Below are 12,621 nucleotides of genomic sequence, written 5' to 3'. Positions count from 1 at the left end.
TTCATATGGTGTGTATTAGTTTGTGAATATCCATCATCCATTTCGTATCATATGCTATGTTACGAAATAGCCAAACATACCATATTATTTTGAATTTTCTAAACATGTTATCATTCCAATTTGTTTGGACTAATGTTCACTGGCTAGCTAACGTTAACTAGGCTAGGGATTAAGGTTAGGAATTGGGTTAGATAAAAAAGTTAACTAACATTCTAAGTAGTTGTAAAGTAGCTACAACGTAGTAAAGGAGTTTCTAAAATGCTGAAGTTGTCAAGATGAGATTTGAACACTTAACCTTTGTATTGCTAGACATTCACGTTATACACCCACCCCCGGCCAACCACCCTACTTTAGTTGCCTTAAGTAACCTTCTGTCTTATGTAACCATATCAAACTTAACATATACTAGTTTGAAAAATTTAATTTACTATGTTATGTCTAGTCTGAGACCAGGCTGTGAGCGGAAAAGAAAACAGTTTAAAATTAAGGAATAAAAAATAAAGCAGTCAAATAAAACCAAGTAATGTACACAATTGAAATATTTTATTTCATACTAATGTCCTATTTTCTATTTGGTCCTGACAGAATGAAATACTTCAAATGTTTTGGCAATTGAATGTTCACTAATTATTTCATAATGCATTAAATGTAACAAAGAAAACATCGACAACCGTGATTATTTTGTTATAATTAAACCGAAACAACCTCAAAAAGCACTAACATGTAAACATTGACATCATTAGTGCCACAGTGCGCACGTTTATGGCTACATACGTGAACGTTATTTGGCTTGTGTATGTGACGCAAGCTCCAGCAGAACTCTGCTCGACTGGGTAGCAGTCTTTTTAGCGAACATTCCAGTGGCAGTAGCAAGGAATGGAATGTTAGCTAACTAAACTGCTACCCAGGCTAGGACTCATGCATGCACCACCATTAAATTATATTAAACTTGTTTGTACATTATGACTCTGTGTCCGTTATTATTTGCCAATAAATACTACAAGGATTACTAAATTGCTGGTCAGTAAGTATTGAATATGTAAACGCACATTCCTGAAATAATTCAAGGGCCTTGACAGGTGATCACGTGACTCGGGGGGGTGGCGTTGGCAAGGCGTCAGTAGACGCATAGCTGGCTACATTATTAGATAGTTATGACTGCCGTGTGTGTATAAGCTAAACCAACAAAGCAGTTCATAACAACCTGTTTTATTTGTTAAGATGTTGCTATGAAATGAGAAAAACATGGGAGCTAAAGAGTCAAGGATAGGTTTCCTCTCGTACGAAGAGGCCATCAACAGAGGTAACAATTGATAATTTGCTAACCTTGGCTAGCTGTAAACATTAGCGTTATAGACAGCTAGCTAATGCAGGTAAGGCTAGCTAAATGTTGGGTGGGTAATGTGTTAACAGTACTAACGTTACTAGTTAGATGGCGAACAACAATGGGACAGGCAACTAACTAGCTAGATAACCTTGTCAATTGTACTAAAGTGTAATTCAAATATACCAGCGGGTCCAGGTAGGCTGTTAAGCTAGGTAAATTAACAGGCTATCTTAAATTGACCCTAAAACCGCTACTGCCCTCGGGATCAGGTAGAGGCCAACGACCGGAAACTAAGAACTAGAGCTATCTGCACTTCGGTCAACTAGAAGTAAATTAATGACACCAAGTAGCCGCTGTTTGTTGACATTGTGTGTGCCTGGTGGTACTGTGTGGGTAGATTCGATTATGCTGAGCCGCGGGGCACCGGGCAAAGGCCAGGCACGTCATCGAGCGAAAATGGGAGGGAGGAGCGCCATTCTCAAATCTAACAGTAATTTGTGCATCGTTTCCTAAATCTTTAAATTTTCTAACTATTTTTCATTGGGAAGGCAGATGAAGCGTTTTTATAAAAAACACTAACTTTTGCATGGGATAACACAGAATCCTACTAATGACTACACGTGCTTAATTATGTCACCTTTGTTTTGAGTTGACATCGAGGTGGACTTTAAAAGGGGCTCCTGCCTCATGTCTGGGAGGCAGCCCAGTTCCAAATCAACTTTCAACAGATGCAAAACACACACAGGGCACCCGGGTGCGATTAATTTAACCCCCTCAGTGTTAAAATTAGAATTTGTTCTAAACTGACTTGAATAGTTAAATAAAGGTAAAAAAAAAAAAAAAAGTTAAATATTCATGATCCACTATATATACAAAAGTATATGGACACCCCTTGCTCTGGACACCCATTGACTATTTCAGCCACACCTGTTGCTGACGGGTGTATAAAATCGAGCACACAGCCATGCAATCTCCATAGACAAACAAGAGCTCAGTGACTTTCATTGTGCCACCTTTCTAACAAGTCAGTTCCTCAAATTTCTGCCCTGTTAGAGCTGCCCCGGTCAACTGTATGTGCTGTTATTGTGAAGAGGAAACGTCTAGGAGTAACAACTGCTCAGATGTGAAGTTGTAAGCCACCCAAGCTCACAGAACGGGACCGCAGAGTGCTAAAGCGCATAAAAAAATAGTCTGTCCTCGAGTTCCAAACTGTCTATGGAAGCTACATCAGCACAATATCTGTTTTTGTCGGGTGCTTCATGAAATAGGTTTCCATGGCTGAGCAGCTTTGCACAAGCCTAAGATCGTCATGCGCGATGGCAAGCGTCGGCTGGAGTGGTGTAAAGCTCGCTGCCGTTGGACTCTGGAGCAGTGGAAACGTATTCTCTGGAATGATGAATCACGCTTCACCATCTGGCAGTCCGACGGACGAACCTGGGTTTTGCGGATGCCAGTAGAACGCTACCTGCCCAAATGCATAATGCCAACAGTCTCAACGTCAACAGTGACGAGGCGACTCCGGGATGCTGGCCTTCTAGGCAGAGTTGCAAAGAAAAAGACATATCTCAGACTTGCCAATAAAAAGAAAAGATTAAGATGGGCAAAAGAACACAGACACTGGACAGAGGAACTCTGCCTAGAAGGGCAGCATCCCAGAGTCGCCTCGTCACTGTTGACGTTGAGACTGGTGTTTTGCGGCTACTATTTAATGAAGCTGCCAGTTGAGGACTTGTGGGTGGGCCTATGACCTTCCAGGCCCACCCATGGCTGTGCCCCTGCCCAGTCATGTAAAATCCATAAATTAGTGCCTAATTTATTTATTTCAATTGATCTATTTCCTTATGAACGAACTCAGTAAAATCATTCAAATTGTAGCATGTTGCGTACATTTCTTTCTTCAGTATAGTTAGCTGACAGAGCTAACGTTAACTAGCAGTATACTGATGTTGGTGTATTTGTCTCTGCCAATACTGTATTGTTGACATGGTGTCTGTCCTTTGCCAATGTTTCTAGTTAATATATGATATTCAGGCCTAGCCTAGAGCTGGAACTTGTGCAATCAGGGACCTAGAAAAGCCATATATAGTGCATTTGGAAACTATTCTGACCCCTTGACTTTTTCCACATTTTGTTACCTTATTCTAAAATTGATTTAATATTTGTTTTTTCTTATCAATCAACACACAATACCCCTTCATGACAAAGCAAAAAGTGTTTCATTCCTCTCTGCTGATCCTCTCAAGCTCTGTCAGGTTGGATGGGGAGTGTTGCTGCACAGCTATTTTCAGTTCTCTCCAGAGATTTTCGATCGGGTTCAAGTCCGGGTTCTGGCTGGGCCACTCAAGGACATTCAGAAACTTGTCCCGAAGCCACTCAAGTTTTATGTTACATGGGCCAAATACAACAGTGAAATTCTTACTTACAAGCCCTTATCCAACAATGCAGTTAAGAAAATACCTTTAAAAAATATATAAAAGTAACAAATAATTAAAGAGCAGCGGTAAAATAACAATAGCGAGGCTATATACAGGGGGTACCGGTACCCAGTCAATGTGCGGGGGCACTGGTGTCGAGGTAATATGTACATGTAGGTAGAGTTATTAAAGTGACTATGCATAGATAATAAGATCAGCAGCAGCGTAGAAGAGGGGCGGGAGAGGCAATGCAAATAGTCTGGGTAGCCATTTGATTAGATGTTCAGGAGTCTTATGGCTTGGGGCTAGAAGCTGTTTAGAAGCCTCTTGGACCTAGACTTGGTGCTCTGGTACCGCTTGCCGTACGGTAGCAGAGAGAACAGTTTATGACTATGGTGGAGTCTTTGACAATTATTAGGGCCTTCCTTTGACGCCTCCTGGTATAGAGGTCCTGGATGGCAGGAAGCTTGGCCCTGATGATGTACTAGCAGTATACTGCTAGTATACATCTTCGCCTCCATCCTGCATTGTCTTGGCTGTGTGCTTAGGGTCGTTGACCTGTTGGAAGGAGAACCTTCGCCCCAGTCTGAGAACCTGCTCCAAAGCGCTCAGGACTTCATCAAGGATCTCTCTACTTTGCTCCGTTCATCTTTGCCTCCATCCTGACTATTTTCTCAGTCGCTGAAAAACATCCCCACAGCATGATGCTCCCTCCACCATGCTTCACCATAGGGATGGTGCCAGGTTTCTCCAGATATGACACTTGGCATTCAGGCCAAAGAGTTCATTCTTGGTTTAATCACACCAGGGAATCTTGTTTTCTCATGGTCTGTCATGTGCTTTTTACTGAGGAGTTGCTTCCTTCTGGCCACTATCATAAATGCCTAATTGGTGGGGTGATTCTGAGATAGTTGTCCTTCTGTAAGGTTCTCCCATCTTCACAGAGGGACTCTGTCACTCTGACAGAGCGACAATCAGGTTCTTGATCACCTCCCTGACCAAGGCCATTCTCCCCAAGTTGCTCAGTTTGGCTGGGCAGCCAGCTCTAGGAAGAGTCTTTGTGGTTCCAAACGTCATCCATAATAAGAAAGATGGAGGCCACTGTGTTCTTGGGGACCTTTAATGCTGCAGAATGTTTTTAGTACCCTTCCCCAGATCTGTGCCTCGACACAATCCTGTCTCGGAGCTCTATGGACAATCCCATCAACCTCATGGCTTGGTTTTTGCTGTATCGTGTGCCGTCAACTGTGGGCCTTTCCAAATCATGTCCAATCAATTGAATTTACCACAGGTAGACTCCAAGTTGTAGAAACATCTCAAGGATGATCAATGCAAACAGGATGCACTCGATCTCAATTAAGTCTCATAGCAAAGGGTCTGAATACTTTTGTAAATTAGCTATGTTTTTTTTATTTGTAATACGTTTGCAAAAATGAATAAAAACCTGTTTTTGCTTTGTCATAATGGAGTGTGTAAATTGCTGAGGATTTTTATTTAATCAATTTTATAGTAAGGCTACAGTGTCTTTGGAAAGGCAAAATGTGGAAAACATAAATGGGTCAGAATACTTTCCAAAGGCACTGTAGCTAACAGCTGACGAAGCTAACGAGCAGTATACTGTTGTTGTTGATGATGGTGGTGTATGTGCATCTGCCAGTTCCCTATTGTAGTGCTGAGCACTTGCAAGCATTTCGAAATCTGGCTGGGTGGCAGACATATACCTTCCCGCAATTACTGATTAGTTATGATAGTTGCCATGGTAATACAATGTAATAGCTATTGTGGGTTTGGTTTAGACTGCCTAAGATTGTATTGTTGACCATGGTTTTAATGCTCTGCCTGACCTTACAGTCCATGTTTTAATTCACAGAAAAGCTTCTTCACAATCTCTGTGTCTCTATCCCTCCCAGTAACTAATGTGGAACTCCAGCGTCTGAAGGATGCCTTCCGGAGGACCAGTGGCCTGTCCTGTTACATGAGCCAGCAGTGCTTCCTCAGGGAGGTGCTGGGAGACGTCGTACCACCCAGGATTGCTGAGGTGAGCCTTGTTCAACAGACAGACGGCCCCAGTGTTACATGAGGTCTGATGGGAGAGTCTCAATGTAATTTCCGCAAGCCGTGACACCCACCATTTCAGATTGTTCTGATATAGTTTCTGTAGTTCGAAACAGATAAGAGGAGCATTCCTGCTAAAGGTCTTCACGGAACCACCTGTACCTGAGATCACCTTTCCCGGATCCAGAATTCTGTCACAAGTCGGTTTGCACATTTTGGGGAATATTCAGAGGTGGAAACTTTCTGTGGGATTTAATGGGAATATATGCTAATTAATATTAATACCATTTCAATGTAGATGTTTTTTGCATTGGATATATTTACCATATCATATGGAGACAGAATAAAAACGTTTTATCTTATCATAGTGGACGTAATTGCAAATGATAAAATCCTTCCAATAGAAAAAAAACACAACTTTTGTTACAAATTGAACTTGAATTAAATTAGTTGACTCTTCACATGGGATGATTTCACTGAACAACAAAAGGGAATATTGAATGATCCCCACTGATCCATTGCATCTGCTGATATGGACTGCCTCATCAAGGATCCCAAAAACGTTTTCAACATACATCCATAAAATTATATTCTAGAAACTAAAGCTTTGGTTGTCTTCCTCTCAGGCTTCCATTTCTTCTCCCGGGACCTCCTCAATGTCCACCTCTTGAACATCAGACTCTGAGGCCTCATCTTCACTGTCACTTTCCAACCCTGTTGAGGATGGCTCATGGTCAGGCTCAAAAAGCCAAAGAATTACCCGGATGGCCACCAATTTTTCAACCCATGTATTGGTCAGCCTGTTGCGTGCTTTGGTGTGTGTGTTCCCAAACAAGAACCTTTTGCGTTCTGAGGCGGCTGATGTTTGTGGAATTTGGAGAATGATTGATTGAGGCAACAGGGGAAGGCACCTCAGATCCACAAAGTCCCTTCCACCAGGTGGCTGATGAGATATGTTGGCACTGCCATATTGCATCTCCATCCCAAAGCCCTTGCTTAGTAGTGTACTTTGCCAGACTGCCAAGAACCTTGCCCTCATCCAGGCCAAGGTGGCGAGACACGATAGGCCTTGTTGATCTCTGCACCAGACAGGATGATTTTGCCAGAATACTTGGGGTCCAACATGTACACTGCGGCGTGTATGGGCTTCAGGCAGAAGTCTTCACACTTTTTGATGTATTTCAGAACTGCAGTTTCCTCTGCTTGGAGCAACAGTGAAGTGGGCAGGGCAGTATGGATTTCTTCTCTTACATCTGCAAGCAGAGTCTGAACATCAGGCAGGATGGCATTATCTCCCTCAATCCATCCAATGGCTACTGCTATAGGTTTCAGGAGTTTCGGGCTGCTTATGACTCTTTCCCGAAATATATCATCCAGGAGGATTCTCTTGATGGGGCTGTCCATATCGGCAGACTGATATGGCCATTTCTTGGAGAGACTCCTTCCCCTCAGGAGACTGTCAAACATGATCTTGACAACACCAACCCAACGGGTGTTGCAGGGCAGCTTCAATGTGGTGCTCTTATTCTTCTCACTTCAAATCTAACATTATTTGTCACATGCGCTGAATACAACAAGTGTAGACTTTACCGTGAACTGCCTACTGACAAGCCCTTAACCAACAATGCAATTCAAGAAGAGTTCAAATATTTACCAAGTAGACTAAAGTAAAAATTAACACAATAACTAGTCTATATACAGGGGGCACCGGTACCGAGTCATTGGGGGTACAGGTTAGTTGAGGTAATTTGTACATGTAGATGGGGGTGAAGTGACTATGCATAGATCACAAACAGCGAGTAGCAGCAGTGTACAAAAGGGAGGGAGGGGGTCAATGTAAATTGTCTGGTGGCGATTTTATTAATTGTTCAGCAGTCTTTGCTTGGTGAGATTGCTGCTATAACTACATGACCCTTCACATACCTTACCATTTCCTTGGCTCTCTTGTAGATTCAACGCATGAGCAGCACAGCCAATGGGTGTGATATGAGGGTAGGACTACTCCACTTTAGACCAAGCAGCCTTCATGTTCGCAGCATTGTCTGTCACCAGTGCAAATACCTTCTGTGTTCCAAGGTCATTGACTGCCTTCAGCTCATCTGCAGTGTAGAGACGGTTGTGTCTATGCTCTTGTAAAATACTGTTTGAAGGGTGGAGATGATATAGTTAATTAGTCCTTGCCCGCGAACATTCTACCACCAATCAGAGATGATTGCAATACAGTCTGCTTTCTCTGATTTTCTTGACCTTCACTTGAACTCTGTTGATCTCTGCATCCAGCAAATGAGTAGATATAGTATGTCTGGTTGGAGGGGTGTATGCTGGGCGAAGAACATTCAGAAATCTCTTCCAATACACTTTGCCTGTGAGCATCAGAGGTGAACCAGATGCATACACAGCTCAAGCAAGACATTCATCAGCATTTCTCTATGTTCCTCCATTGAGTCAAAAAACTTCTGATTCCAGAAAGACCATAACCTGTTGCTATCGATAAGGTGTCTGATTCATAATTTTCACCTCGAATAGAGGTAGGGGGACATTTGTCAGAGATTGCTTGTTGTGAGTGCTGATGGAACTTTATGCACTTGGCCAGATTATTCTGCCTCTTTGTTGCATTCTTTACATCATTTGGCACTACATTAGCTGCAGTGAAATGTCTCTACACATCAGATAGTGCTCGTGGCATTTTCCTGTTAAGAGTAAAAAAATAATAATACAATTCCATGTACAGATAAATAGTTAAGCAGTTATATTAAACAACTCCTTTGTAAAATAAATGTTTTAAAAAATTTAACATGTATGTAAACAGGGGAATTAACACTCCTCAGTTAGCAGGCTCAAGCGAGCTGAAACCCACATGGTAGCAAAAACGAACTAGCAGAAATTGTTAACAAGGAAGAAATTATTTAAACACACTTTGCTGTAGGCTACTATTTACTGGGGTGAATTTATTTGATATGACAGAGTTCAAACGTAACAGAATGCATGTTGTCCTTGGCTCAGACAGTGTAGTAGTGTGGGCTCAATAGCATCTCATTAGTGTGCAAGATCTTGAGAATCAGCTGTACATGTGATGGAAGAGTGCACTACGAATGTGATGGAAGAATGCACTGTGCTTGCAGAGGGTTGAGATTCCATTGAATTGGGGATAGTTTAACCAAAATATGCCACAAGACCTAGAATTGCCTTATGTGTATCTCACAAAAAAGGGTCACTGTTATAAGCTAACTTTTTTTAATGAATTTAAGCAAATAAAAACAAATTCCAGGACTTAACTTCCCATCGGAAATGTATCAGAAAGTTTCCGACCCTTCTGGTATCGGCTATGTGTAATTTTAACTGTCTTGTCTGGAAGGCCGAACGTGTGACTGCTGCAGTAGAGAGAGCGAGACATTTTATAATTTATGCTGATGGTTTTGCATTTCACGAGAGTCAAAAGTTTGGACACACCTACCCATTCCAGGGTTTTTCTTTATTTTTTGCTATTTTCTACATTGTAGAATATTGGTGAAGACATCAAAACTATAAGATAACACATGGAATCATGTAGTATCCAAAAAAGTGTTAAACAAATCAAAATATATTTGAGATTCTTCAAAGTAGCCACCCTTCGCCTTGATGACCGCTTTGCACACTCTTGGCATTCGCTCAACCAGCTTCATGAGGTAGTCACCTGAAATGCATTTCAATTAACAGGTGTGCCTTGTTTAAAAGTTAAACAGTTTTTCTTAATGTGTTTGAGCCACTCAGAAGATACCCCTATTTGGTAAAAGACCAAGTCCATATTATGGCAAGAACAGCTCAAACAAGCAAAGTGAAATGACTATCCATCATTACTTTAAGACATAGACAGTCAATGTGGAAAATTTCAAGAACTTTGAAAGTTTCTTCAAGTGCAGTCGCAAACACGAAACACAATGATCAAACTGGCTCTCATTAGGACAGCCACAGGAAAGGAAGACCGAGAGTTACCTCTGCTGCAGAGGATAAGTTCATTAGAGTTAACTGTACCTCAGACTGCAGTCCAAATAAATGCTTCACAGACTTCAAGTAACAGACACATTAGACAGGTGGAAATCTGTTCTTTGGTCTGATGAGTCCAAATTAGATTTTTGGTTGCAACTGCCGTGTCTTTGTGAGACGCATAGTAGGTGAACGGATGATGTGGGGGTGCTTTGCTGGTGACGTGGTCTGTGATTTATTTTGAATTCAAGGCACACAACCAGCATGGCTCCCACAGAATTCTGCAGCAATATGCCATCCCTTCTGGTTTGCGCTTAGTGAGACTATAATTTGTTTTTCTACAGGACAATGACCCAATATACACCTCCTGGTGTATAAGGTTATTTATGAAAATATGTCAGTCATTATTTTAATATTTCGGTAACCCGTTGTATTAAATTGATAATGCCCTCGAAGCCGCTGCTTGGAGGATATATTGGCATGGGTTGCCTAACAACACCTGTGCCAATATATCCTCCAAACACTGGCTTTGAGGGCATTATCACTCAACCGTAGGATGAGAAAGTGTATGCACTGCAGCCTCAGTTATCCTAGCTAGCTAACTGTACTATGTATTCATATTTGATAATAAATAACCTAGCTATGGCAACTATTAGTCTACTATAGCGCGAGTTGGCTTGGTTGGTTGCTGTCTCTCCCTCCTCCTTTTTGGACACGTGATGACCTCTAATTCTTGCAACATTATTATGCTGTAATGTAATTTGATCTCTGAGAAAATAAGCTATTGGCCATTTTCATTTATACGATTCACATAATATTCAATAAATATAGTACCTAACATCCGATTTGGACCAAACTTGTTTTTTTAAGACATGATGAATCCAAAGTTCAATAAGCCACCCACATATCCCACCATAACAACCAGTATACAATATCAGTTATTTATGTCTGACAAGAAGTATGGAGCTGTGGCTTGGGAGTATTGCTTCTTCATCCTTTGTAATGGATTCCTTGTTAATATGATATTTTTTCCCCCTGTTCAAAGAAATTAGTCATTAAAGTTAGGTTTATGGCCCACCATACAACCTGATATTACCAAATTCTGACCACTAGATGATGCTGTTCCTGTCATTAGGTGGGGGAAAAATCCATATTATCTGTGTCCAGTATGAAGGAAGTTGAGGTAGTTTTGCGATCCAACACTAACTAGCCTTACCCATAGACTTTTAGTCATTTAGCTGCTAGCATGAAGTAACCCTTTAATGGTGCAGATGGTGCGTTTTTTCTTATATATCGTGTCCTCTCTATTTGGCCAAGAAAATAACCTTGCTGGATAACTTGGATGCATGAATTTCACCTTTTACGTCCATGTTATCATCCACAATTACAATCCAGTATTCATCATAGCAGCGAACTAGAAAATCAGATGCTCGCGCATTCACCATTTTATATCTATGGATTTTCCGAGGACTAAGTCAAACTTAATGGCATAATCTGTGTCAGTATCTAGGTTTCCATAAAATTTTGGATAAATTTTCATGCAAATATTTTAAAATCTGCATAAAACAATGTGCATTTTCCCACCATATATTTTTCCATATAACTCACTTATTGTGGATAAAAGTATGCACTTTTGATGTAGTGCACATAAAATAACTTTTGCGGTTAAATTCTTATGTATTGAATGAAAATACAAGTTAAATGGGTTTCATCGCATTTAATGCTACTGATGGTTTTGGCACAAACGGTTGCGTTATATAGCAAACGTGCCCACTGGTCTTGCCACTTGCGTTCTAACCAACAGCTCGCAGATGCAGTACGGGTAGGCTACCTATATTGAAAATATTATGCATATACCGATGTCATTTTTATTTGTCAAAAGGCATCGATCATCGTCACTAGAATAAGACCCTCGCTTTTTAAAGGAGCATCAAGCACATCAAATGAACTTTCACCACCCTGTGAAGTTCATCCTAACTTATTTAATCTGTAGCCTAATAAACTGCATGGTTTCCCTAGTCGTAGTGGGAGGACCATGCAAGTTTACTTCGATATGATGTTTATTATATCAATATTTGCGCATAAATATTTGCTCATTTATGCGAGAAATGGCAGTAGAAGAAATTTTACCGACACCTTGTCAAGTGAACAAACTGTCTGTCGGCATATATGACATTGTACTGGCGTATCCTGTTTCCATCAGCCCGGTCGTGACTTTTTTCATTCGTCAGGTAATTTATCCGCATGAAGTGGTTGGATGGAAACCTGGTTACTGGAAACTCTGCACCTATGAGGCTTTTGTAGAGTGGAACAAAGTGATGGAAGCTGCAGGGTCCTGGCAGAGTCATTGTGTTCGCATATCTTTCCCTGATTTCTATGCGCACATTTTCCATGCCCTGTTCTATGAAAAACACTTTCACATCACATCTATGCACCACACCATCAGGTCCACAAATGCATGGCAGCCCTTGTCCACCTTTACTGCATTTAACGTTAGTGACATTTTGATGTATTGTACATACACACAGAATGTGTTCCAGATGAGCCGACTGCCACACAATGCTTCGGACAGACTGCAGTTTATTTTTGAACGCTGCATACAGTTCTTTAAAGTTGCACAGAATGAGTATTTTCTGCTCGTGAATTTTGAATTTGACAAAATCCTTTTTTCTTGGCATAAGTCTACTATATACAATGTCATTGTAGAATCTAATGACTAAATCCTCAACTAGAAAATCATTGCCAAAGAGTGTTCTGGTTTGGCAACTCCATGGTAACTTTCTTTGAAGCCAGTTTTCTTGCTGCCCTTATGTAAACACTGACATTAAAGACCTCTTTAGTTTTTGACTATAGACCATAATG

The 12,621-nt window shown here is 41.0% G+C and overlaps 1 protein-coding gene across 1 annotated transcript in view; it reads left to right on the top strand.

Moving 5' to 3' along the window:
• The first annotated feature begins 1,110 nt into the window (after positions 1 to 1,110).
• The window catches only part of LOC135548375 (ubiquitin carboxyl-terminal hydrolase 32-like), a 29,745-nt gene continuing 18,234 nt past the window's right edge, over positions 1,111 to 12,621 (top strand). The window contains exons 1-2 of the mRNA XM_064977909.1: positions 1,111 to 1,303; positions 5,652 to 5,779. Of these exons, the coding sequence (XP_064833981.1) occupies positions 1,246 to 1,303; positions 5,652 to 5,779 (186 nt within the window). The 5' untranslated portion in view covers positions 1,111 to 1,245. The remainder of the gene's footprint in view (positions 1,304 to 5,651; positions 5,780 to 12,621) is intronic.

This window comes from Oncorhynchus masou, chromosome 11 (genome assembly GCF_036934945.1).
Source record: "Oncorhynchus masou masou isolate Uvic2021 chromosome 11, UVic_Omas_1.1, whole genome shotgun sequence".
Classification (NCBI taxonomy): domain Eukaryota; kingdom Metazoa; phylum Chordata; class Actinopteri; order Salmoniformes; family Salmonidae; genus Oncorhynchus; species Oncorhynchus masou.
This window is presented reverse-complemented; position numbering and strand designations above follow the sequence as displayed.